At 32.7% G+C, this 23,956-nt stretch overlaps 6 protein-coding genes across 10 annotated transcripts in view; 3 read left to right on the top strand and 3 right to left on the bottom strand.

Annotated features, from left to right (window-relative positions):
- The window catches only part of LOC138942887 (homeobox protein Nkx-2.4), a 37,457-nt gene extending 33,060 nt beyond the window's left edge, over positions 1–4,397 (bottom strand). Inside the window, exon 1 of the mRNA XM_070313353.1 lies at positions 1,679–4,397. Within this exon, the coding sequence (XP_070169454.1) occupies positions 1,679–2,435 (757 nt within the window). The 5' untranslated portion in view covers positions 2,436–4,397. The remainder of the gene's footprint in view (positions 1–1,678) is intronic.
- Positions 4,398–8,310: 3,913 nt separating this feature from the next.
- Positions 8,311–12,741, top strand: LOC138942912 (luciferin 4-monooxygenase). Of its 2 annotated transcripts, none has more exons than XM_070313397.1 (6): positions 8,311–8,567; positions 8,652–8,791; positions 8,969–9,765; positions 10,372–10,547; positions 10,926–11,333; positions 11,586–12,741. In XM_070313397.1, the coding sequence occupies exons 2-6, from the start codon at positions 8,675–8,677 to the stop codon at positions 11,705–11,707; spliced, it is 1,620 nt and encodes a 539-aa protein (XP_070169498.1). In that variant the 5' UTR covers positions 8,311–8,567; positions 8,652–8,674; the 3' UTR covers positions 11,708–12,741. The 2 variants fall into 2 exon arrangements, with proteins under 2 accessions (XP_070169498.1, XP_070169497.1); XM_070313396.1 differs by having other exon boundaries at positions 8,311–8,515.
- A 983-nt stretch (positions 12,742–13,724) lies between these two features.
- On the bottom strand, positions 13,725–16,836 carry Tbp (TATA binding protein). 3 transcript variants are annotated; one of them, XM_070313401.1, is made up of 7 exons: positions 16,675–16,836; positions 16,401–16,534; positions 15,798–16,209; positions 15,228–15,358; positions 14,878–15,121; positions 14,509–14,707; positions 13,725–14,122 (listed from the first exon to the last, which is right to left on the bottom strand). In XM_070313401.1, exons 3-7 carry the CDS (start codon positions 16,062–16,064, stop codon positions 14,046–14,048), a joined length of 918 nt encoding a protein of 305 aa, XP_070169502.1. In that variant the 5' UTR covers positions 16,065–16,209; positions 16,401–16,534; positions 16,675–16,836; the 3' UTR covers positions 13,725–14,045. The 3 variants fall into 3 exon arrangements, with proteins under 3 accessions (XP_070169502.1, XP_070169500.1, XP_070169501.1); XM_070313399.1 differs by having other exon boundaries at positions 16,401–16,836; XM_070313400.1 differs by having other exon boundaries at positions 15,798–16,255; positions 16,401–16,836.
- Cyld (ubiquitin carboxyl-terminal hydrolase CYLD) lies at positions 16,831–21,678 on the top strand. Its single transcript, XM_070313395.1, has 11 exons — positions 16,831–17,660; positions 18,155–18,302; positions 18,385–18,615; positions 19,182–19,357; positions 19,428–19,541; positions 19,660–19,883; positions 20,059–20,231; positions 20,317–20,613; positions 20,708–20,823; positions 20,913–21,129; positions 21,320–21,678. Exons 1-11 carry the CDS (start codon positions 17,184–17,186, stop codon positions 21,508–21,510), a joined length of 2,364 nt encoding a protein of 787 aa, XP_070169496.1. The 5' UTR covers positions 16,831–17,183; the 3' UTR covers positions 21,511–21,678.
- Positions 19,068–23,951, bottom strand: LOC138942915 (U11/U12 small nuclear ribonucleoprotein 25 kDa protein). Of its 2 annotated transcripts, none has more exons than XM_070313404.1 (4): positions 23,906–23,951; positions 23,260–23,577; positions 22,895–23,173; positions 19,068–22,653 (listed from the first exon to the last, which is right to left on the bottom strand). In XM_070313404.1, exons 2-3 carry the CDS (start codon positions 23,548–23,550, stop codon positions 22,922–22,924), a joined length of 543 nt encoding a protein of 180 aa, XP_070169505.1. In that variant the 5' UTR covers positions 23,551–23,577; positions 23,906–23,951; the 3' UTR covers positions 19,068–22,653; positions 22,895–22,921. The 2 variants fall into 2 exon arrangements, with proteins under 2 accessions (XP_070169505.1, XP_070169504.1); XM_070313403.1 differs by lacking the exon at positions 23,906–23,951 and adding an exon at positions 23,709–23,885.
- Positions 21,781–22,869, top strand: LOC138942914 (distal membrane-arm assembly complex protein 2). The gene has a single exon (XM_070313402.1). The coding sequence runs from the start codon at positions 21,880–21,882 to the stop codon at positions 22,663–22,665; it is 786 nt and encodes a 261-aa protein (XP_070169503.1). The 5' UTR covers positions 21,781–21,879; the 3' UTR covers positions 22,666–22,869.
- Positions 23,952–23,956: the final 5 nt, after the last annotated feature.

A 23,956-nucleotide genomic window follows, 5' to 3' on the forward strand; every position in this document is an offset into this window, starting at 1 on the left:
TCTTAATTCTGCGAAAGCTTTTCGTGAAAATTTAGCGTACGGTTCAAAGCTAAAAAGCATTGTATATGTGTGAAAGATAAAATAAATAAATTACTCCGTTACGTATACAGAGAGTGTCTACGTATGTATTGTACAAATAAATTTAATGACAAATATATTAAGTATATTTAAAAAATATATATATATATCTCTCATTCGCATTAATTATATAATATAATCGTTTAGAGACACATCGATTCCTCAGGTAAGAAAAATAATTACAACTGCATTTGTTCTCTAGAGTAATTTAAAAAAAAAAATCTCTGTATCCTATTCCGTTTACCTATCGATAAAATCATTAAATAAAGAGTGTTTAATTTCCTAAAAAAATATCTTGTAGTATAAATCTAATATAAATTATTTACACCTCGCGAAATAAAAATAATATATTCTTGAAATTATTATGCGAATTGCAAAGAAAATGCTCATGTATAAACTTATATCGGATCGTAACGTTATATCTGACTTGATTTTAATAAAATGGAAGATGCGAAGAAAACAATTAAATTATTATCATCGTTTTTCTTTCGTTACACACAAATATCTGTTCTTTTTTAAAATATTTTAAAACACAGTTTCAATGTTTCATGTTTCAATTACCCGGAAGGATCGAGTGTCTCGTGCTCTCCTCAAATAGTTGGACGATAGAAATTCTATATTCAATTTATGTGTAATTGTCATGAAAGAAACATTTTATAAACAATTTCTCTGCAAATATATTTCTTTACAAATTAATACGTTGTGTGTAAAGATTGTCAAAACATACCGATATGACATTTCTCTTTTATATCCATAATGTTTCGACAACTAATTCTAGAAACGCTCTTCGAATTTCTAATAAAAATTATCCCTTATGTTTATTCGTTACGATTGGAATAGCTATTTTTTTTTTATATCAAACAATAATATATTAAAAAAAAAAAAACTTGTAAAGCCATTTAATAAGACATATTTTAATAAGAGTAAATCTCTTTTTAATTAGTTTGTAAAGTTTATTAAGTGAAGTACAATATATTGAAAGAGACAACTGTTTATTAAGCGATAATTCGTTCTTATTAATGCCTTCCTGTTTCTCATTCTATATCAATATATATGACACGTTTCTCTCTCTCTCTCTCTCTTTCGCTTTTATAAATTATTTTCTTTAATTTCTTATTTATGAATCTTTTCTTTGTGGAAATCATCTTAAATTTTCAATATATAATTTTGCTGCGATTCTCGAAAAATGTTTTAATTTTTAAAACACATTTTCCGATGCGCGTATCATATACTTCACAATAGCTATAACTTTCTTGTTAATGAAAATTTCGAAGATTACCTATACATATATATGTTCAATTTTTTTGTCTCGAGAATTTTCTCAGATTTTCTATTCGCGTCAGATATACGACTCGACATTTCGTTACTCCTTTTCTCACAAGTAAAGAGACCAAAAGGTACTCGTTTCTTATTTACGAATCTTTCATATTATATATGTATGAAGATTATCTTAATTGAGCTATTTTCTCCGACATTTTCCAACATATAAAAATCCTTTTTTATAAATGTAAATCTCTTGAGAGAAAAATATTTCTTATATATAAATCATAATAATTCTTGCAAATTGTTGAGAATAAAAAAAAAAAAAAAATCTACTCACTGGCGAAGCGCGGATCGTTGGTGGCCGGTGGCGCCGGTGCGTACCAAGGATGGTGATGCGACGATACCGCGTGGGACCGCATGGGGTCCGTAGCCGTGGCCGTGGCGCCGACGCCGGGCCCGGCGTGATGGTACGGCGACAATTCCGCGGTACAGTACTGGTATTGCGACGTAAGCTGCATAGTGGCGTAAGGATTACCCATGCTCATGCCGCCGCCGGCACTACCGCCGCCACCGGGGACGGCCCCGTTGGCAACGGAGGAAACCGGTCCGGGGGTGCTGCCGCCGGGCGTCGAGCCGCCGTGCAACGGCGGGCTGCCGCTGCTCGCGCTCGAGCTACCGGTGTTGCCGCCCACCCGTGCACCGCAAGCGTTCCCGTAGGGCGAGGCCTGGGAATGCGTGACAACGCCGACACCGACGGCAGCGGCGGCGGCGGCTAGTTCGAGCTTCCGGTAAGACTCCTCGATCGGCGACAAGATATCGGTAACGCTGAACGGCGTCGTGTGAGCACCACCGGCTGTTTGCACGTGGGATGAATGCTGTTTGGGCGACAGGCTCATCGCCAGATCGATGCCATTGAGATCGGACAGCAGACCAGCCTGCTCCAGGTGCGACTGCTGTTGCTGTTGTTGTTGCTGCTGCTGTTGTTGTTGCTGCTGCTGTTGCTGCTGGTGCTGATGATAGGTCGTAGCGTTAGCGTTGCCGCCTTGATTGCCACCGCCACCGCCACCGCCGCCGCCGCCGCTGCCGCCGCTCATCTCGGCGAGCCCGACGCCGTCGAAGTACTTGAAGCTCGCGCTTCGCGGAATGATGAGGCCGGCGCTAGACGTAACAACGGCGCGACATTACGACGCTAATTGGTTCTTTCTCTCGCTCGCGATCGCCGGCCAACGTGGCTTCCTCGATTGATTTCGGATCTTCTTGCGCAAACGTTTGATCCTCGCTTCTCGTGCAATTTTTCAGATAGTCCGTTCGCGCGAACGATCGAAATCGCTCAAAATCCGACCGATTGATTTAGTTAATCACACAATGACACAACATCAGTCGCTCGTTTATCGAGCGACAAATCTTCACGCGAACGCGCACGATAAGATACCGGTTTTTTTTTTTCTTTTTCACCAACACCGGAACCTTTTACCTCCCCCGAAACTGATATAAAACTCGCAATTATCCACCGCGATCCAGCGATCCTGGTCTCGTTCTGTGATCCCGATTGCGTTTAAAGGCGCGCATAGCTCGCGAGAGCAGAAATTTGTACACGCAAGCACAATTATTTCACTAAAAGTACTCGATCTATGAAATATCATGGATGTTTCTTCTCAGCGGTTATCAAACTTAACATGTTCATCTTTTTTCACTGCGCGTTTTTTTTCACATCAATTCATGTATATGATACAGCTTTATTCACGTATTTATCACTATTCGCGTCGTCTCCTTCTCTCTCGGTGCTCCCTTTTTCTAGAAACAACCCTTGCAAGCTGCAAGGGCATCGAGGACGAAGGATCGCTTCAACCGTACGATGTATAAACAGCGACCATCATCGAATAGAAAAATCGATGGCGCAGTCGGCCGGCGGCCGACTCGGATGGCTCTCGAGATATATTGTTAAATCTCTCGATACCGTTGAGACGAAGGAGCGTGATCGACGTGTATCGTTGTTGCCTTTCGAAAATCTTGGTGGCACGCGCGAACGTGGTCGAAAGAGCTGTCGACCTTACACAGCGACCTTACACACACGTGGTCGAGGATAGTGGCCGGCCAGAGCCGGCCGGCGGCCGACTGAAATCACACGGGGGTCTTTGAGTCCTTGGATTCCGCCGATAGAGAGACGATGGTAGATGTACCACTCTACGCTTCGCCTCCACCTTCGTCGAGGATACACTCTCTCCGTAGGAGAAGAGCCTGCTCTATGGATGGATGGATGGATGGATGGCTGGCTGGCTGGCTGGCTGGCTGGCTGGCTGGCTGGCTGGCTGGCTGGCTGGCTGGCTGGCTGGGTGGCTGCCTTGCCTGGCTTGGCTTGGCTTGGCTGGCTTGCCTGGATGGATGGATGAATGAATGGAGAGGACTTCTGTCGGGTACTCCTGGAGAGGTCCTCACGGCCGCTTAGACCCACTCGACCAGCGCTCGCCCGCTCGCGCTCGCTCGCTCGTTCGCTCACTCGCTCGCCCGCCCGGGCACACAGGCCCCGCAGCCTCTCGCGGAGAACCCGTACGACGACACCGATGAGTGGAGTGCCCACTACGGAGAAGTGCCTGCTACCAAGAGTCGTGATGAGATGTCCCCTTTTGCGTGTGAGAGAAGGGTTTCCATACGCCGTGGAGAGGCACGGAGAGACCGCGATTCGGGGGAAGTAGATACTGGGAGACCCATCGTACGGCCATTGGACGAGCGCCGCCAATCGGATGGTGCGGACGCGCAGTCGCTTCGCTCATTGGATCGCGCAGGTTACCGTTTTAATCCACGACGAAACAAGCCCACTATGTTAGCCGTGATGTCGTTGGTGCCGGCGTGGAACGCGTCGGCGCGTATCTACCTATCGGAGTAATCGCGTGGCTGCGTCTGCCGAGATCGTAGCGGCTGTGAGGAACCACCCATCAGGCGGAGCTGGAGACGAAGGGGCGGGGAAAAAACTAATGATGGAAAAATATTCCTCGCCGGCACCGGCGCCGAAATCCTCGTCGAGGCTCAGCGGCCGACGGTACTTTTCGAATCTGCGTCACGGCTGTCACGCATCCGCCACCAAGCGTACAAATTCGAATTCCACGACGCAAATCCCACGAGTTTGCGGGCATCAAGCTCTTGCTAAGATTCCTGCACGCTTTTCGAGCGAGAGAGGTACGCGCGAAGAGAACCTTCTGTCATCTTGTTCTCTTGTGGCTATTATCGGCAAGCGTGGCAATTAGACATTCAGTGGTGTTGATCTTTCACGTGGGTGATATCTCGACGAGGTTCGCTCGCTCCTGTGTATCCGATAACGATATCGATACCGCTGGTGATGATACTACATGCTCTAGTGCGATTATTAGAGGTTGCTGCTGCTGCACACAAATCTATTTAACTGCAAAAACATACTATTATAAGCGTCTTAATATTAATAAAATTTTTGATAAACATTCTGCCAACTATGTGATAAATTGTGCTCGATATCTTTATATGTATGCTTTTGTGTTAATTCGTGTACGCCGGTGTATCCAATTTACTGTAAATCATTGCTTTGATTTCTAAATACGACAGATGTGCATTATACAATATATAAGGAAAAGAGAAATATATATTTGAATAACATATTTAAATAGTAAATTGTATTCCACAAAATAGAAAGCTGTTGGTGCTCTTTACATTTTTCAAAAATACAAAAATGCCACTTTTTTCACGTATGATATTTAAATTATCTGCTCTAGCGTTCAAATATGTCTCTCTTTTTCCTTGATCATAAAAATGTCTACAAATATAGATGTGTTTCGGCAGAGACAAAATAATTTTAGTTTCAAATTTAACACTAAAACTATGAGTTTTAACAATTATTTTCATCGTTCAATATTCATTCCCTTCAGCTGTATATATATATATATATATATATATATATATATATATAATATGTTTTTCATATTAAAAAGTTATACTGTAATATATTATTTTTATAGCTCTTTCATTTATTGCAAGTTTATATAAAAATATGTAAATATATATAAATATTGTTTTCACACTATCATAGATAATTTTTTTTTATAGTTCATCCATGTGTATATATGTATATTTATAATTTGAGAAATTTATTTTCATATACTATTTTAAATCCATTTCTAAGTTGTTGTGATCTTTTTGTGATGTTGTTTATAATATTTCTCTCTCTCTCAAAACAGATACCCGCATAAGAATTTTCTTTGTCACATTACAGCAAAATTGTAAATTAAAATAAAATTTTGTGAAAACGTTCTGAAATGCAAAATTCCAGCGAGCTGCAGCAATATATTGTAATAACATATCGAAAGTATTGCAAAAATATTACTTTGCGATAATTGAGAAATTATTGGTTTAATTATACTACTTTTATATAAAATTTTTTACGCGTTAGTGAAACAATAATACTTACATCAACACACAGTAAAAAAATAACAACATGTATTTAATTAACTGCGTATCTATCTCTTTAATCTGTAAATTAAAGTCAAGATTCTTATTTTTAAAAATTTATAAACCTATTATCGTGAGATATAAAAAAATTGCAGACAATTTTATCATTCAATTTTTCTTCTTTGGAAAAAAAAAGAAAGAGAGAGAAAAACTATTTTACAAGTTTAATTACAAAATATATACAATTGTACATAAAACACATAATACGCAAACGCTTGGTAAAATGGAAGTTACCATTCTTGTGCAATTATTTTTTTACTGAAGTTATTTATATGAAATGGAGCATTTGGAAAAGAATAAATTTTTGGTTACATAAAAAATACGAAAAAAAAAAAAAAAAATGTTAAAAGTAAAATTATAAAGTCTGAAAAAAATTATACCATAAAAGTTTTATTGGTTATTCAAAATTATTGGTTTTTTTCTTAATTTTGGCATGATCAATATTTTATTAAATAGTCAGATGTATGTTTATATTCTATAATGTAAACTGTTAATTCGGACATTATACGTGTCGACTATATATTTTTCTTTAACAAAAATCTCATTGCACAATTTTTTTCACAATTCTGTGTTTTGTATTAATAAATGTCTTCATATACATAAACTTAAAATAAAGATTTTGTTATAATGAAATACATTTAACTTCTGTCTTTTAAATACGGTATATGAAGGTTTTTTTTTTTCCATTATTACCAACAAATTGCTTATCATTTACAAACAAAAATGCATCGCGATTAAAAGATCGCCAAAATTTATTTTTACAGATTTATACTATTATTATTATTATTTTATTAAGACTATTTTCTTAATAATTTTTGAAAATTATTAATCTTTAACAGCTATACTATAAATTTCATTAAGCTTTTAATATTTACCGTAAGCTTTTTTACTCGTTCTGGTGTTCCATAGATTTGTAAACAAATAAAAGTTTACAGAAAAATTATTTTCATCATATCACTTGTCTTCTTTCTTCCTCTTTCCTATAAGATAATTCATTTTTTTAATTATATTTTAATATATTTTTCATATTATTTATTTACAGTAACGCCCGCTGTCTTTTTAATATTATCAGTTTAATCAAAATGAGAGAAAATTAACGAGGGAAAGATAAGAAAAGTATTTCCAAATCAATAAATAGAAAAGTAAGAATCTTTTGAAAATAATTTGTAATTAGAATTTATCATTATCATCTCTCTCTCTCTCTCGTCCTCTTCAGATCTAATATAATGGCATATTTTATATTGTTTTTTTTTATATTTTATTTTTTATTTACGATACAGAGAGTTTTATTACATAAGATACAGAGTATATATATATATATATATATCATCTTTATTTCATGAAAGACTCGAGCAATTACGCATCTAGTGTGAACATAATAACGTAGCATCTTTTTTGAAACCCTTATATATTACGTATATGACCGTTGTTGATTTCTCTGTGCATAAGTATCACATTACCAAGCAAGCTGAAAGCCTCTCTTTATGGCTAACACAGACAAATTTATATACATGTATACTCTGTTACTTTATACATTCGTGCTATCGTTCTAGATAGACGCGCGATGGAAAAAATTTGTCTATTACCTTATCGCAGTAGAATAATTCTCAATAACATTAGACATCCGAGGCTGAAAGAGGTGAAGGAAAATTCTTGGAAATGTAAAGTCGACAAACATCCTAGCGTGCATCGTCGTGTTCTCTACACACAAACATAGCTATGGAGCTATAAAGTTTTTTTAATATTTAAACGTTCTGCGCATTACATATATACACTATTCATGGTTGTGTGCGTATACCTTCAACATGCTACAGCAGCAGGCAGCGTCTCGAAACTGGCATCAATCTCGATGCTAAAGGTATATGTATATGTATGTTCCTTGAACTATACAAAATAGTACACGTGCCGCCATCTGATTATCAAAGAGCGGAATTATTCTCTTCATTTTTTTTTTTTGAAGCGTTTAATTCAACGTGTTTTTTTTTTTTTTAGCTAAACTAGAACGGAATAAATGAGATAGATATATAAATATTTAGAAGTTCGAGAAAAGAAAGGACAAACGAGAAATGCACAAAGTTAACCTGTAAGAACAAAGCTAATATTATTATTCGGGCCGGGTTTTTTCGCGCATGTGCGGTAAATAAGTGACAGTTAGAATTTATATTTATTAATAATGGATTTCAAAATGAGAATAGCAAGTAAACAACAAATGTTGTAGAATATTTTTTACTAATTATTAGATTATTATTAATGGTATTCCTTTTTACTTAACTATGAATAAAGCGGGGAGCACACACTTGCATAAACGCATAATCATAAGGAATTTGATCGGTCAATTCCCTTATGCATAAGGAAATGGACCAATCAATTTCCTTATGCTTATGATTATGCGTTTATGCAAAAGTGTGTGCTCCCCACTTAAGCACCTCATCGATACCGTTTGTTTCGCGCATACGCATGCGCACAAAACTCGGTGGTCTGTTCCTTGCAGCTGAACTGGCTGCACCGGTTCAGAGTTTATCTTTTTTTTCTCCCCATTGGAAGGAGAAGGATGGGCTCTGAACTGGTGCAGCCAATTCAGCTGTAAAGAACAAATCTTCGATAACAGGATAACATACCGGCGCGAGATATTTTTTTTTCACCGATTGAAAAATACATACCACAGATATGCACCGATAGGCAATAATAATCATAATAATGAGTGCGAAAAAAATATTCTTATCTCTCCTTATCACGACTGTTTATTGCATTAAGTAAACATTTACACAGCATTGCATTTGTGCGAGATACACGGTTCTATATTCTCTTTAATATTCTCGAATGATCTTTAATATCAGAAAGGAAGCTTTACATATTCAACATGTCGAAAGAAGCACATATTCTGCATGGGAAAGGAGAATTGATGACAGAACTTGATTTCTCGGTGGGGCAATTATTATTAAGACAACTCGCAATACATGATACTCGTGTGGCACAAGTAAGTTATGTATATATTTGCATTAATTTTATATATATATATATATATTTTTTTTTCCTTTTTCTTTTATATATACATATATATAAAATAATTTATATTTATGAATCATTATTATAGATCCGATAATCTTGTCGCATATAATTTTTCTCGCTACATCAATGGTACATTGCTTTGCAGATAGACGTCCACACAGGCAAGGAACAAACATTTAAACATATTTTAGATACTAGCCGAAAATTGGCAATCTACCTTCAAAAAGAAGGACTGAAAGTGAACGATGCCGTAGCTATATGTAGCGAAAACAATCTGGAATTCTGTATTCCAGTGTGCGCTATATTTTATCTGGGTGCTGTCGTCTGTCCATTAAACCCATTATATTCCAAAGGAGAATTAAAACATGCGCTTAGCATTACGAAACCAAAGTATATTTTTATTTCTGCGATAGCGCTTAATAACATGATAAATATATTTAAAGAGTTACATTGGTCGCCAAGAGTGTTACTATTAAACGATTATGATGATACTGACATACCATGGATGAGCATGTATAAAGCAGTATCGAGTGTCTCTGATGAAAATAAAGATAAGTTTCGAGCTGTTCCTGTTGATGTAAATAATCATGTAATAGCAATTTTATGCTCGAGTGGAACTACAGGATTGCCGAAAGGCGTTATGTGGACAGACAAAAATATTATTACAATCATACGCATGTATATTAGCAATCCATTTCTTGCAAATGCAATCTCTTTGGCATTGCTCCCATTTTTCCACTCGTATTCATTCGCCTTGTTGGTGATAAGATTGATAGGTGGAAACAGTGGTATAGTGTTTTCACGCTTTGAAGAAAAATTATTTCTGCAATCGATAGAAAAATATAAAATTGAATATTTAACGGTAGTACCACCAATTATGGTATTTTTAGCTAAACATCCACTTGTGGACAAATATGATCTATCTTCCATTAAAAAAATATGGTAAGTATGTTGAGATTTTGAAAGCGGATTGTCATTAAAATAATACAAAGAAATAAAGAATTGAAAAATAAATAAGATAAAAGATGAAAAATGCAATACAATCAATGTCCGAAGAATGCTATTAATAAATGAAGATAAAAGACTTTCATCTTTCCTTTCAAATTTTTCAACTATTTAGATTCTGTTTTCTAAATAAGTTTGAGACAAGGTTCTAAAAATTTGAATAAAGAAAAAATTATATAAATAATTTTTAATAATTTTGAAATTAATAATCCAGTTCTCTATACTAAATAAGTAAATTAAAAGCTCATACAAATGAAAACAAGAGTAAAAATTTTAATAGCCTTAATAGTTTAATTCTAGCTTTTTTGCAGATACAAAAATAATGCAAATTTATATAAATGGAAAACCTTTAAACTTTATTTTTGCTCTCATAGTAGTTTTCTTTTGAAAATTTTATATCTCATGAAATGAGAAATTTTATAAAACTGTCATTAAAATAATCAGAGATATGTTGGGAATGTATACCCTATGTCCGATGCTTATAAATATTTCATTCAAAATTTTCTGTAAATTACACAGTTGCTAAAATAATTATTTAATTAGGTGTGGAGCTGCTCCATTGTCACAGGAAACTCAGAGAGCTGTCGCCAAGCGATTAAATATATCCGAAATTACACAGGGCTACGGTTTAACAGAAACTACTTTAGCTGTGCTACGATTTCCAGATAACACAGCAGTAAAATTTGGTAGTGTCGGCATGTTAGTTCCAGGTGTATCGGGTAATAATATTTCCCGATTATAGAAATATATAATGTCTTACTACTTGAAATATAATCAATTAATATTTATTAATTATTGCTTCCTTATAGAGGACGCTTTGTCTTTTATACATGGTTTTTGAGTGTTGTAATTATTTACAGTTGAGCACATTTTATTTTTATTCACTATTGATTCATGATTGTTCACATTCCACTATTGTATTATGAAATAATATCACATTATGTTCACTTTTTTCAAATATTGGTATTTGTTTATATTTTCCATTTGTTTTTTTCCACAACTTTTGATGTTTATAATTGATAAATATTAAATAATGTATCTATCTTCTTCATCAATATGAAATACATTAGTAATGTGTATTTATGATACTCTTTCAGCAAAAATAATACCACTTGGAGAATATGAGACGGATGAAACTTTGGGACCAAATTGTGAAGGAGAGTTATGTTTCAAGGGAGACCTAATAATGAAAGGCTATTACAATGACGAAAAATCCACTAGAGCGACGATTGATAAAGACGGTTGGTTACATACAGGAGATGTGGGATACTATGACGAAGAAGAATACTTTTATATCGTTGATCGTATAAAAGAACTTATTAAATATAAAGGCTATCAAGTCCCACCAGCTGAGCTCGAAGCGATTTTGTTGACTTATTCTGGCATAAAAGACGCGGCCGTAATTGGCATTCCGAATGAAGAAGCTGGAGAACTACCAATGGCATTTGTTGTCAAACAAGAAGATTTTAATATACATGAGAAAGATATAATCCAATATGTGAATGGTAAGAATGTCCAGGATAGCTTTGTTTCTACATCTGATTATCCATCGTATCTAATAATGGAACTAATATAATATGATATATAGTCTAGTTATATTAATTCTACAAAAAAAAAAAAAAAAAAAAAAAAGTTTATCGAACTTTTATTAACTCGCGAAGAATTATTAATATCGCGATATACTGGAAATTTTTCGCGCGTGTAGATTTATATACATTTATGTATTTACATTTAGATATATATATATCTTTTTTCAGAACGTGTATCCAATCCTAAGCGACTTAGGGGCGGCATAAAATTTGTGGATAGTATTCCAAAAACTCCATCTGGTAAAATATTACGTCGAGTATTGCGCCATATGTTAAAATCAAAATTATAAACTTGTTAAATGTCAATTTTTCATATTTATTATGATTTTGATTATTTTTATGGAGATTATAGTAATAATATATATGATATCACTTCCTTCTCTATAATGAGTAACTAAATAAGTAAATGAGATTTACTTATTTATTACCAAGCGTTTAAATCATAATGCAAAACTGATTCTGTATAAAATATCCAACAAAATTTAGAGATTATTATACACATCGACTTTTTTACAAGTTTATTTTCTAGATGTATACGATTTAAAATGCTCTTATGGTTAATTAAAAAAATTCAATCAAAGTCAATCAAATTCAATACTCTTCAATTTTCAATATTATATAAATTTTATATAAGCTACATGTGTGCTTTGAACTTTTGCAAAATATCTGCATATTTTGTAGACATTCTATTATTATATTTTATATTTTATCTTGTATATTATTATCGAATATTTTATATTTACCAAAAAATAAATAATTATTTTTATTTTACATAACTTTATTACAATTAAATAGAAATGTATGTCTGTGCAGAAAATAATATGTGTTTTGATACAACAATATGAGTTATTGCATACAAATTAGCTAGTATGATATATTGGAAAACTAGTTGTAGTTTTTTTCGCTTTATACTATATATACATCGCGCAGATCTATTTAAAATCGACTTACAAAAATATTAGAGCTCCAGCAGATTGAATATAATGCACAAATGCCTAATATCATTTTTTTCAAGCTTATTATTATATAATTCTATAATAAAAAAAATTAACAGTTTTTATTTTAAGAGCTTCTACAATAACAATGCAACAAATACAATTTAGATGTAGAATAAGAGAATGGTTTTGATCAGAAAATAGTGAAAAGATAAGACATAACGATAATGTTATCCAAAATAAAAAAATATTTGTAAATTGAATTAATTTAAATAAGTAGTAATGTGTGAAATAATAAATAAAAAATTTTAATATTGACCTCTTATTAAGTTTTGATATCTCTATTGGTGATTTTACTTAAAAATATAAAATTAAAAAAAAAAAAGAAAGAGAGAGATTCATACAGCGATGATAAATCATTTTATATCTATGACATATATTTTTCATATTTTTCCTTATTAATTAAAGCAACATCCTTTATCGTATAATTAAGAGATAATATCTGTTAAGAGTCGAAATTGATAAAGCATGTATTCTCGATACACAACGTTTCAGCTGAATAATGGCAAGAAAAAAATTATAATATTATAACCAAGGTAAATTCGATCTTTTAATTTAATTTCGGGAAATATTGTATTCATACGATCTTAATCGAGGCACTGTATCTGTATGTATGTTACTCTAGAAGGGACTATTTTATATATAAATATAAAATTATGCACTCTCTATTATGTATATCATATATACAGAAAAGATAAGTACACAGAAACAGGAAGTTTAGAAGTTTCAGAAAAATCGGAACTGAATCTATTATGCAAAATTTACATGCTCCCATCTGATGTATTTTTAGAGTGTCTATGAAAATCAACTGACTAAAGTAAATTATTTCGATATAAAAAAATGTAAGCAGAATTATTGTAACATTATACAAGTTACTCTTTCTTTCACACTATTTATTTTTCAGATATTGAAAAAATAAAGATTCAAAAAGATAATAAATATTTTATAAACTATATTGCGTGTATAATTTATGTGTTAAATTATTATAATTATATATTTTAAAAAGCATCGAACACTGTTTAATCGCGATTTCTTTAGCTGTCAATCTAGAAATAAGGATATTACAATCTAATTTTCAGTATGCGTTTGAAAAGTTTTGCACTATGGTTCAAAATTATAAAAAAATTACGATTTTTTGTCATACTGCAGAAACTATTCCTTCTTAATAAGAATATCGACATTTACAAAAAATATCGGTATTTATAATTATGCACTTCTAACATTATATTTTTTTAGCTAAAATTCAAATAGAAAATTTATTAAAATTCAAAAAATTTTACACAAACTAAAAAAATATTCTTAGGTTTTTTTTTTTTTTTTTTAAGCTTTATTCGTCATAGAAGTTCTTTATCATTAATTGTCAATTACTCGGAAAACATAAAAATAAAAAGAATTTCATTAATAAGTTTCATAATTTTATAAAAATTCTGCAATAAAAACGTCCAACGATATTGGAACATTCTATATATTTAATTAATGTGAATTAGAAAAATTTAACAAAAACTGTAATTTAACAATAATATTAATTTGCCCCCTTTGTATATGTGATTTTATATTAAAAAAAGATAAGAACTCTGTAACGTATTAGAAATAAAATCAGTCATGCAAATAAATCAGCATTATATGAACTTTATCACTGTTTCTTAAAACTCTTGAGAATTGGATAAATGTTGTCAAAGGCTTCATAAATTTCCTTACGAATCTTTGCACCTGTGGCAAAACATATAAACATATATATAATAAGTATTCAAGTGCAAACACGTTTAGCTAGTATATTGGAGATTTGTCGGTTCCAGAGATTTTCCAAAAGTTTAAAAACGTCCAGCATAAACTTTTTTTTCTCGTATAAACATTGCAATTATAACAGTTAAAATTTTGGAAATATCGATATTTAATATTTGTATTTTAAAAATAACAATATTATAATTCAATTTTTCAATATAAATCTAGTCAATATATGTTAAAAGTTTGAAAATTGTAAAAAAATTATAACTCTGATATATTATCTAAACAATATATCTTATGACACACTTTTTTGTGAATCTTATTTAAAAAATTATAATAAAATCTTGGGATACATGAATATATGTGCTCACCTGTTAATACCACTTTTCCTGAAACAAATATAAGCAATACGATTCGAGGCTTAACCATCCTATATATCAGTCCTGGAAATAACTCTGGTTCGTAAGACGAAAACTGCCCATGAGAAAGCACTAAACCTTCTAATCTAATTGGAAATTTAACATCACAGCTGCCAACCATGTTCTGGATCTTAAAATCTAGGAACTTTGCCTATAAAATTACAGTTAGAACAATTTCAATAATCATCATATTTATAATAATAAAGAAGATTATTATAATTATTAATTATCGATAAATATTGTAACACTATATTTAAAAAAAATTGTATTAAAACGTTAATTCATTTTGCATTATATCTTTGATGAAGAGACAATACTTACAGGAAAACCTAACTTTTGGATAATTCTCGCGTATTTTCTCGCAGCGAGACGCGAATCTCCCTCGCTTTTGGCCCCAGTGCAAACCATTTTGCCACTACTAAATATCAATGCAGTTGTCCTTGGTTCTCTTATTCGCATGATAACAGCCGCAAACCTCTTGGGATTGTATTCGGCATTTCTAGCATGAAGTGCAATTTTCTTCAAATCGAGCTTGCAATTTAAGTTGACAGTAGACACAATATTTCTACAATAAAGCGAAATACATGATATATTATGTACATATGGAAAAGGGGAAAAGAAAAAGAAAAAAGAAAAAAAAAATGTTATATCAATTTTCTTTGGAAATTTACTGTAATTGTGGTAATATTCCAGGATCTGCGGAAGCTGGTGTCATCGGTGTCATTGGTCCTGGGGTTGCAGGACCGATTGATGGCGGTGCTATCTGATTACTTTGCGGTACTATTGGAGACATCATATTTTGCTAAGAAATAAAAGAGACAGTATTAAAATAATAAAGTAGAGTAAAAAATAAATTTCTGAAAAATGTAAAGTATCCTTTTTAAAATATTGTACTTTTTTTTTTTTTTTTTTTTTTCCCTAACAATTAAGTATTGTTCAAATTCTTCTTCGCTATTGCTATGTTTTTCAATCATAATTAATATATTTCAATATTTAAAATATAAACAAATAAAACATTTTTGTTAAAGTAAATATAGAATCAATAAAATCGATAGAGACAAAACTAAATTTATTAACTAAGTTTATCACTCGCTACAATGCAAAAGTGTAACTTACAATTATCAAATTATATTTCAATATAATACTAATTTGAAACTATCAACGTCGCAACATTAAAATAGTCTTTTAAAAATGTTTGTAATACTGTTATCTAAACTAATAATACTTTGATATTAAATTACCGGTGTTTGTGGCTGCATAAGACTTTGCGGCGTCGCAAATGTTGGAGTTGGAGCATACGTGTGCATATTCTTTTGCGGTGTTGTTATCATTAACATGCCGCTTTGCATGTTAGGACTCATCGAGTGTAATTGCTGCAGTTGCTGATACTGTTGCGACTGCTGCTGCTGTATGGCATTTGGTAAGATTTGTTGATCCTCCTCAGGTTGATGCAGAGGCGTACCAATGCTAGGTATGCTAAAACCAGGACTAGGAAGCATCTGGTCCATTTTGAACGCTTAATGAAGATACTGTACATGCAACTAATCCTATCTATGGTGATCTTATTCAAAAGTACAAAGTCCCGGAGGTTATAGTTGCATTTCTATGAAATATTTGACATTTCACTTTAATCAGCGGCAACTGTATCCAAACCTGAAACATTGTCGACTGTTAGCTTTCAAGAGCTCTTTAACTTTTACTGGAAAAAAAAAAAAAGTTCATAATTTAAAAAAATTTATACATTTCAAATTTTAGTCATCTAACGTTATTTTAAATAGAAAAAGATCTGGTTTTAATTATTTTATATGTATTATATTGTAAGATATTAATTGTACAAAACTCACTTTGCTGCGACTGCTTCAAAGTTCATTTAATATATAAATTGCACGCCGATTAGTTTTCGTGCTTATCTTCGTTAACGATACTGTTTGCGATAACCTAACCCGTGTTATGTTAAGTATCGAGGTGTAGTTATTGTCTTTAACGAAAAAAATACTTTTATTTTTACATATACAAACTTTGTGTTTCTTACAGTAATTTAAAAAATAGATCATTAATTTTTATTTGTTTAAAAAATATTGGTTTGTTGTGTTTGTTTACAACCGTCACTACTCTTACTTCGAGAGAGCAGGAGCTCTGAGAGAGGTCTCAAGTCTCAACCAACACATCTTTTTTTGTAAATCGTTTAAATGGCCGTTCCGTAGCGCCTTTATAATTTATTTTGCAATGCTATTGGTGAAATATTATAGTTTGGTTGGTATATGTCCATTGATCGATGGAAAAAGGCCGGAATGGCCGCTATTTAAAAAGGGTTTCTCTTCTAGCTGTTTGAACCGAACCGCGTAATATCAGCCCCGCAGAGTGACAATCATAGGATTTTATATGTCTATGGTGACAACGTAATGATAAAATAAATAATTTTTCGGCAAGCAATAATCCGTGAAAATATGTAATAAAAGAGAATATCTATTTTTCGAAGTTTAAAAGAAGATGAAATTCTATCATCGTATCAAATATATGGAATAAGATTGTATATAGGAGAAACGAGGAAACTTTGAGGTTGACAGGCGAGCTAAAATAAATAAACATTATTTCTTTCGTGTAGGATGATTATTTAATATACGACCATGGAAGATCGCGACAGTAAGGAACACCGGGTCCTGCAACACTACATTGCCAAGCAAAACACGGTACTGATACGGCTATTCGGCGCGTGCCCCGTTAATGTTAACGAGCTGCGTGTGGGAATGCTTGTAGAAGCACTGGAGGATTTGAAGGAGAGCGTATTGAAAGTCCGCGTGATCGACACCATCGGCGGATCTAAGATCTGGTGCGGTACAGAATGGCGTTGCCACAAGTATGATCTAATCCCTGTGTCACGGAAGATCTGGCAGTATCTGCTCACCGTTCAATCCTCTCAGGAGAGAATACGAATCGCGAATGACGAGGCTCTGTGCGAACGAATAAGGAATATCTCTGTCAATGACAGGGTCTGGTACTGCTCCGATTCTTCTAATAGGCGAACTAAGGAGATTGCGCTTGTCAGATACATTGGACCTGTGAAGCAACTTGGATTGGGACATTATTTTGGTCTTGAATTATTGGTGAATTAATAACGCTACTTTTAATGCCTGTCGCTCTTATATCGAAGATTTTCTTTTTTATAATACATTTAGAAGTATAATGTATTGTACGTAAGGTATATATGAAATTGTAGTCTTTTCTCTCTTAGCTATAAAAACAAAACGAGCAAAGTTTTAGGAAACCAAATTTGAGAGCGAGCGATATAGCTTTGTTTTTTGATTAATTTTGAATTAATATTGCCTTAATCGGAGCTTAAAACTGTAAAAATACTTAATGTTGGAAATATATATGAAAATATATGCAATATATACATATACAATACAATGTATACATGTACATTATAATTATATTTTTTATATCGAGAAATTGACTAATTTTAAAATTGTGAGAGAATCTGCGTTGATAAAAAAGAAATGGCTTCTTGAATAATATTATATACATATATTTATACACAATTAAATGTACATTATAATATGAAAAATATAATGATATTAAAAATATATATCCATTCCAGGAAAGCCAAGAAGTATTCAAAACATCTCTATTGGCCAAAGAGTATTTTATCTCTACACATTCAAATGCTAGTGTAACATTTGCTACTGTAAATAATATATATCCATATAAAGCTGAATCTGACACAATTTCTAGCAATATTGAAAAAAGTATAAATTATAATTTAATATTTGTTTATATGTATTGTAATAGTCTCTCATAATTATCTAATTTGATATATTTTTATTTCAGCATTCTTAAAGAATAACACAGGAATCGACTATACTAATGATAGGAAAAGATCTGTGCTTGATAGTACACCGGCTGTTTTATTAGAAAAATTTACCCTGTTTGATGACAATAAGAACAACAATCAAGAATCTGTCAACATATTGAAAGAACATCATCAGGCCACAAAGTCAAATCTTGAAAATAATGTTAATAATTATACTAAAAGCGTCGATCATGCTCTTTTTAAATGCGGTAATTATATCATTATAAATGTACTAAATATACTTATTCTCACGATGTTCTCCCTTAAAAATCTTAAAACAAAATTAATCGATGCTGAACTTAAATTCTTCCATGCGGTAGAGGAAATTTAATAATAGCTGAGGTTAGGTGTCTAAAAATATACACAGACCTAGTCTGACTTCCTAGAGAGCTGCCGGCAGGTTATAAAGCACCATACAGTTATTGCATTATTGTTGAAAAATGACAACGGAATTGCAGAACATTCCTATTTTTGTATCGGAGCACAAATGGAGTAGTGATGTAGAATCAAATGTATACAGTGACGTAGAAGATGCATGTAGCATAAACTTATTGGATTATAGTAAGATGTTTTAGTTAATATCTTGCCTCTACCGCAAAAATATTTGTTTTTAAAAACACAATCGAGTTTATATTTTTATATATACATAAAAAAAAAAAAAAAGTGATAATTTATATTTGTACACATTATCTTTACATTCTTTATATTAAAATACATTCTTTTTAAAATATTACAAGCAATTACAACAAACTATGCATATTATGAATTGTAATAGGTAATACACTAGAAAAGAACGAAATCAAGAAATTCAGGGGAGAGAATAAGAAAGATTTAATAGTGGGTTCTACTGTAAAAGTATTTCTGGATTCTGATATTCATTATGGAGTCATTCGATGGATTGGCACACCGTCTGGTATAAGTCCTGGCAAATTGATGGCGGCAGTCGAATTGGTGAGTGAAATGAACTGATTAAATTGGATTGTTATAAGAATACGAGAGAACAATGATGTGTCATTCATAGGATGATGGACATCCTTTAGGTACCGATGGAACTTACAAAGATGTCAGATACTTTCACTGTAGGCCTTATAAAGCTATATTCACAGATATTGAACACTGTTCTCATTACGAAAACGTAAGTATAGATATATTGTAATAAGATATTTGCAATGTTATCTTCTCAATATCTATACGCTATTGTGCGAGTAAATGTGAAAAAAATTAATGATTTATAATTTTTTGTTTGTAAACAGACGAAACTCAATGAGCAACCGGCGCTTACGAATAACGATCATTTCGGTGACATGGAGAGCTCTGTAATCGCGGGAATAGTACGACCTATCTCCGTTAAGGGAAACTTGGAAAGTATATGCGGGAAATATCGTGGTATTCAGGGTCATCATAATTCGTGCTATCTAGACGCCACTCTCTTCAGTATGTTCACGTTTACCAGTGTGTTTGACAACCTCTTGTTTCGGTAATTAATTTATTAATTGTTTTAATTGTAATTAAAATATATAATTTAAGAAAAATATTATTTCTCTTTAAAAGAAAATATAGTTTTTTTTTTTACATAGATATGTAATATAAAGTATAGTTTTGGCAAAAATATATATAATAATTTGTATATGTTGCGTATAATGGTTTCTCAGACCACCAAATGAAAAAGATTGTCCGCAGTACGAAGAAGTGCAAAGAGTTTTGAGAGAAGAGATTGTAAATCCACTTAGAAAGAACATGTTTGTCAGAGCGGATCGTGTAATGAAACTTAGAACATTGCTTGAAAAATTATCGTCAGTGTCCGGTCTTACTAGCGAAGAAAAAGGTCTTTTTGCTTTATATTTCGAAATCTTGAATATTATTTTATATCATTAATATAATAATTTGTAATATATTTTTAATATATTCAGATCCGGAGGAATTCTTAACATCGCTAGTCGCACAGATTTTAAATGCCGAACCGTTTCTCAAATTAAGCTCTGGACAGGACGCGTATCACTATCAATTGTTTGTGGAAAAAGACGACCATTTAAATCTGCCAACTGTACAGCAATTATTGGAACAGAGCTTTCTTACTAGTAACATTAGATTGAAAGAGGTCCCTTCGTGTCTTATTATACAAATGCCGCGTTTTGGAAAATCATTTAAAATGTATCAAAAGATACAACCTACATTACTGCTCGATGTGACAGACATTATCGAAAACTGTTAAGTATTGTTATACGTATGCGCGTCACATTTTTTTTTTTTTTTTTTTTTTCCTGAAATGCCTCATAGTAATATTTACATATTGTTTCGCAGCACCCAGACAATGTACGGTGTGCGGCAAATTGGCAGAATTCGAGTGCAAGGAGTGTTACGGACAATGTGGCGTCGGTCTCGAAAGTATAGCTTTCTGTTTACAATGTCTTGAGAAAGTTTGTAAAATATTATTTTACGAGATTGAACAGATATATACAATGACATTAGACATTTGAAAATGACATACTTTTTACATTCTTTCTAGGTACATCGTCATGAACGAAGAACAAATCACGAACCGAAGAGGCTGATTGTACCTATGGAGTTTGCAATTCTGCAAGAACATTGTCCCGTACCACGTCTGTATTTGGAACTTTCCGCGGTGGTTTGCATCGAAACCTCACATTATGTCTCGTTTGTAAAATGTGGTCCCGGTTCGGAGGCGCCATGGTGTTTCTTTGATTCAATGGCCGATAGAAAAGGTAATCGACGTATATTTATATCATTTTCGATCAAATAATTTTTTTTGTACGTATAACGAGAAGCTTTTTGATCAGATTATTAATTTATAACTGTATTATTGATTGTATACGAAGAAAAAATTTTTATAAATATTAAAATGGTTATAATTAATTATATATTTTTAGTTATAAATTTGTATTTTATTATTAGGAGAGCAAAATGGATATAATATACCAGAAATGGTGCCATGTCCGGATTTTCCCTATTGGTTGAGCGAAGAGGGAGGAAATTATTTGACCGAACTGACGGATGATCGTCATTTACCGGAACATGCAAAACGTTTACTTTGCGATGCGTATATGTGCATGTACCAATCCCCTGATGTTATGATGTACAAATAGCTTTAATCAATTTATATTTCTGTTTAAATATTTTATTACTCGAGAAAAGTGCAATGTTCCGGTTTTTTTTTTTAGCGATTTTACATGATCATAATTATTGTAGTTAATCATTATGGTAATCTGATGTCTCGAAAATTTATGTACAAAATAGACATATGTTTCTATATATAGAAAAATATATAATTTTAGAAATCTGATACACACACGTACGCATTTATTCAGATTTTCCTGTGCAAGATTCTTACTCATCGTTTGACAGTTAAGGTTAGATTAAAGTAAAGTTAGAATACCACGCATGCTGTGGTATATTCATCGATTTCAAAAATTAACCTCCAAAGATAGAATTCATTCAAGTTTTCATTGATAATAATGCTAGCGAGACGATTGACATGCGTGCTGAGTAAACGATCGTGCTTTCAAGATCACTCGCTCTCTCGGATAGCACGTGCGTATGGCTTGAATCATGGAAATACCCAATACTCGATGAGAGAAAGGGAAAACATGTCAAAGAATGATCCGATAAAGCTTACGAAAATTATGTGGTTTCCCACGAAGGCGAACAAGGAGACAAATTTCTCCCTCGGTAATATTTCGAAATGGTTTGCACATCAAATATCTGTACACAGCAAACTCGAGCAAAGATTCATACCGAAGAGACACGAGGTGTTGGGCGCCGATCTGGCCACTGCTCACTTTATCATATATCGCGGTGGCCGGGTAAAATTCAAGGGTAACACTAACTGGACGGAGAAGGACAAGAAAGGCTCGTATGACTTACCTAACAAGTATGATTTCCATTACATCCTCGAGGCAGTGGATGCCAGTAATGTCGATCTGTATTACGAAGGTCTGAGTAATTTGTGTGGCCTCAAGAAGCTCAAATGGCTCAGTCTTAAGAACTGTAAGAACATCGATGACTGGGGCTTGGACAAGATCTCGGCGGAATTCCCGGAATTGGAATACTTGAATATCTCCGACTGTGAGAACATCACCGAGAGAGGATTGGAATCTTTGTATAGAATGTCTCGTTTAAAGACACTTATCCTAACAAATCGCTATAAGTCTGTTACATTCGAGCTAACTTGTTTCATGCTGGAGGATTGTATTCCCAACTTGACTTGTGAAATTCATACACCTGAAAAACTAAAAGAGTAACGCTAATGAAAAAAGTGGGTAAAATACAAGAATATTAAGATTTATATATATATAATTAATATTTCTACATATTACAAAATATATCCATCTCATATTTATATATCGCTATATTATACAAGAGCATTTATTCATTACTATTTAAATATTATTTATGCAATCTCAATTACTATAGCAAGGTAAATTAAGAATGTTTGAGAAAAGTATTAATAAAAGTATATAAAATACTGACAACATAGTAATTTATGCAAAAATGCTATTAATCTTTTAGCAATTTATTCTTTTCTCTTCGTCTCTTTGCAAAATATAATTCTGCTTTATTAGCGATATTATAAGCTTTAATATTTTCATCGTCATTAGTAAGTCTGGTATCCTCGAAACAAAGATAATATTTCTTCCAAATATGTTTCCAACTTATCTTCTTCTTGACATTTTCTCTTTTCAAGGATAAATTCATATGTCGCTTTATAGCCTTTTTCAAGTCGAGCACAGTTGTATTATGTGGTGGAATCTTAAAAACAGAATAGAAAAGATGAGATTGTATCAAGGAGACAATTTAATAACTACTTTGATGTATAAGATGTAAATAAACATTACCACCACTGCGAGCTTTGGCAGTTCTCCGCGATTTAAGAATAAAGTTATAGCTTGTCCTCGCGCAACTGCAATTTGTGATCTAACTTCCTCCATCGTAACATCCGAAGGCAATCCGCAGAGCAACGGATCATCCTTGATCACGTTATCTATAGTCGTTCTAGTCAATTTTATTAATTCTTGATGACTAAGTCGTGTAGTTTCAGACTTTACTTTGTCAGTACATGATTCTCTCTCTTCCTTGGTATCTGTCAGAGCAATGTGCTCCAACTTTGTATCTTTGACAATGTCCATATTATTAATTTTATTTCATATGTTAACCTAGATTATATACGGTAGATTATATTTCAATCCATAACGTAAGCAGTGCTTGTTTATTAAAAAATATAATCTTTGAATTATTGCGATTCTATGCGAGTATTCAACTCGATGAAAATAATCGATAACATTACCGGCCGTTTTGACAGCTATTCAAGATAATTACACGAGTGAATTGTACGAATATTTTAAATCTTCCAATTATTGTTTTATTATCAAAAATGTGTAGATCTTTTATATAACTCTTTCAGGAATAACGAAATGACCGTTTTTATTGTTATTGTATCAAATCACCGTTTTAAAATACCGACAATGCAATTGATTTAGTTACCTACAAGCGTGCAGCGAGAGTTTTTTTTTTTTATACTGACATAAGATTGGT

The sequence above is a fragment of the Polyergus mexicanus genome, unplaced genomic scaffold (genome assembly GCF_030449975.1).
Source record: "Polyergus mexicanus isolate NDT 795.1 unplaced genomic scaffold, iyPolMexi1.0 SCAF_24, whole genome shotgun sequence".
In the NCBI taxonomy this organism is placed as follows: domain Eukaryota; kingdom Metazoa; phylum Arthropoda; class Insecta; order Hymenoptera; family Formicidae; genus Polyergus; species Polyergus mexicanus.

Excerpts from the sequence above, each read along its gene's own strand:
- Cyld (XM_070313395.1), top strand. The coding sequence starts at position 17,184 with ATGGAAGATCGCGACAGTAAGGAACACCGGGTCCTGCAACACTACATT. Across the intron at positions 19,542-19,659 it reads ACTGTTCTCATTACGAAAAC|ACGAAACTCAATGAGCAACC; the intron begins GTAAGTATAGAT and ends GTTTGTAAACAG. Across the intron at positions 19,884-20,058 it reads TTTGACAACCTCTTGTTTCG|ACCACCAAATGAAAAAGATT; the intron begins GTAATTAATTTA and ends ATGGTTTCTCAG.
- LOC138942914 (XM_070313402.1), top strand. The coding sequence starts at position 21,880 with ATGCTAGCGAGACGATTGACATGCGTGCTGAGTAAACGATCGTGCTTT.
- LOC138942915 (XM_070313404.1), bottom strand. The coding sequence starts at position 23,550 with ATGGACATTGTCAAAGATACAAAGTTGGAGCACATTGCTCTGACAGAT. Across the intron at positions 23,174-23,259 it reads TGCCAAAGCTCGCAGTGGTG|ATTCCACCACATAATACAAC; the intron begins GTAATGTTTATT and ends TCTGTTTTTAAG.
- LOC138942912 (XM_070313396.1), top strand. Across the intron at positions 10,548-10,925 it reads GTTAGTTCCAGGTGTATCGG|CAAAAATAATACCACTTGGA; the intron begins GTAATAATATTT and ends ATACTCTTTCAG. Across the intron at positions 11,334-11,585 it reads TATAATCCAATATGTGAATG|AACGTGTATCCAATCCTAAG; the intron begins GTAAGAATGTCC and ends ATCTTTTTTCAG.
- Tbp (XM_070313401.1), bottom strand. The coding sequence starts at position 16,064 with ATGGACCAGATGCTTCCTAGTCCTGGTTTTAGCATACCTAGCATTGGT. Across the intron at positions 15,359-15,797 it reads TTATGCAGCCACAAACACCG|CAAAATATGATGTCTCCAAT; the intron begins GTAATTTAATAT and ends TTTATTTCTTAG. Across the intron at positions 15,122-15,227 it reads GGAATATTACCACAATTACA|AAATATTGTGTCTACTGTCA; the intron begins GTAAATTTCCAA and ends GCTTTATTGTAG.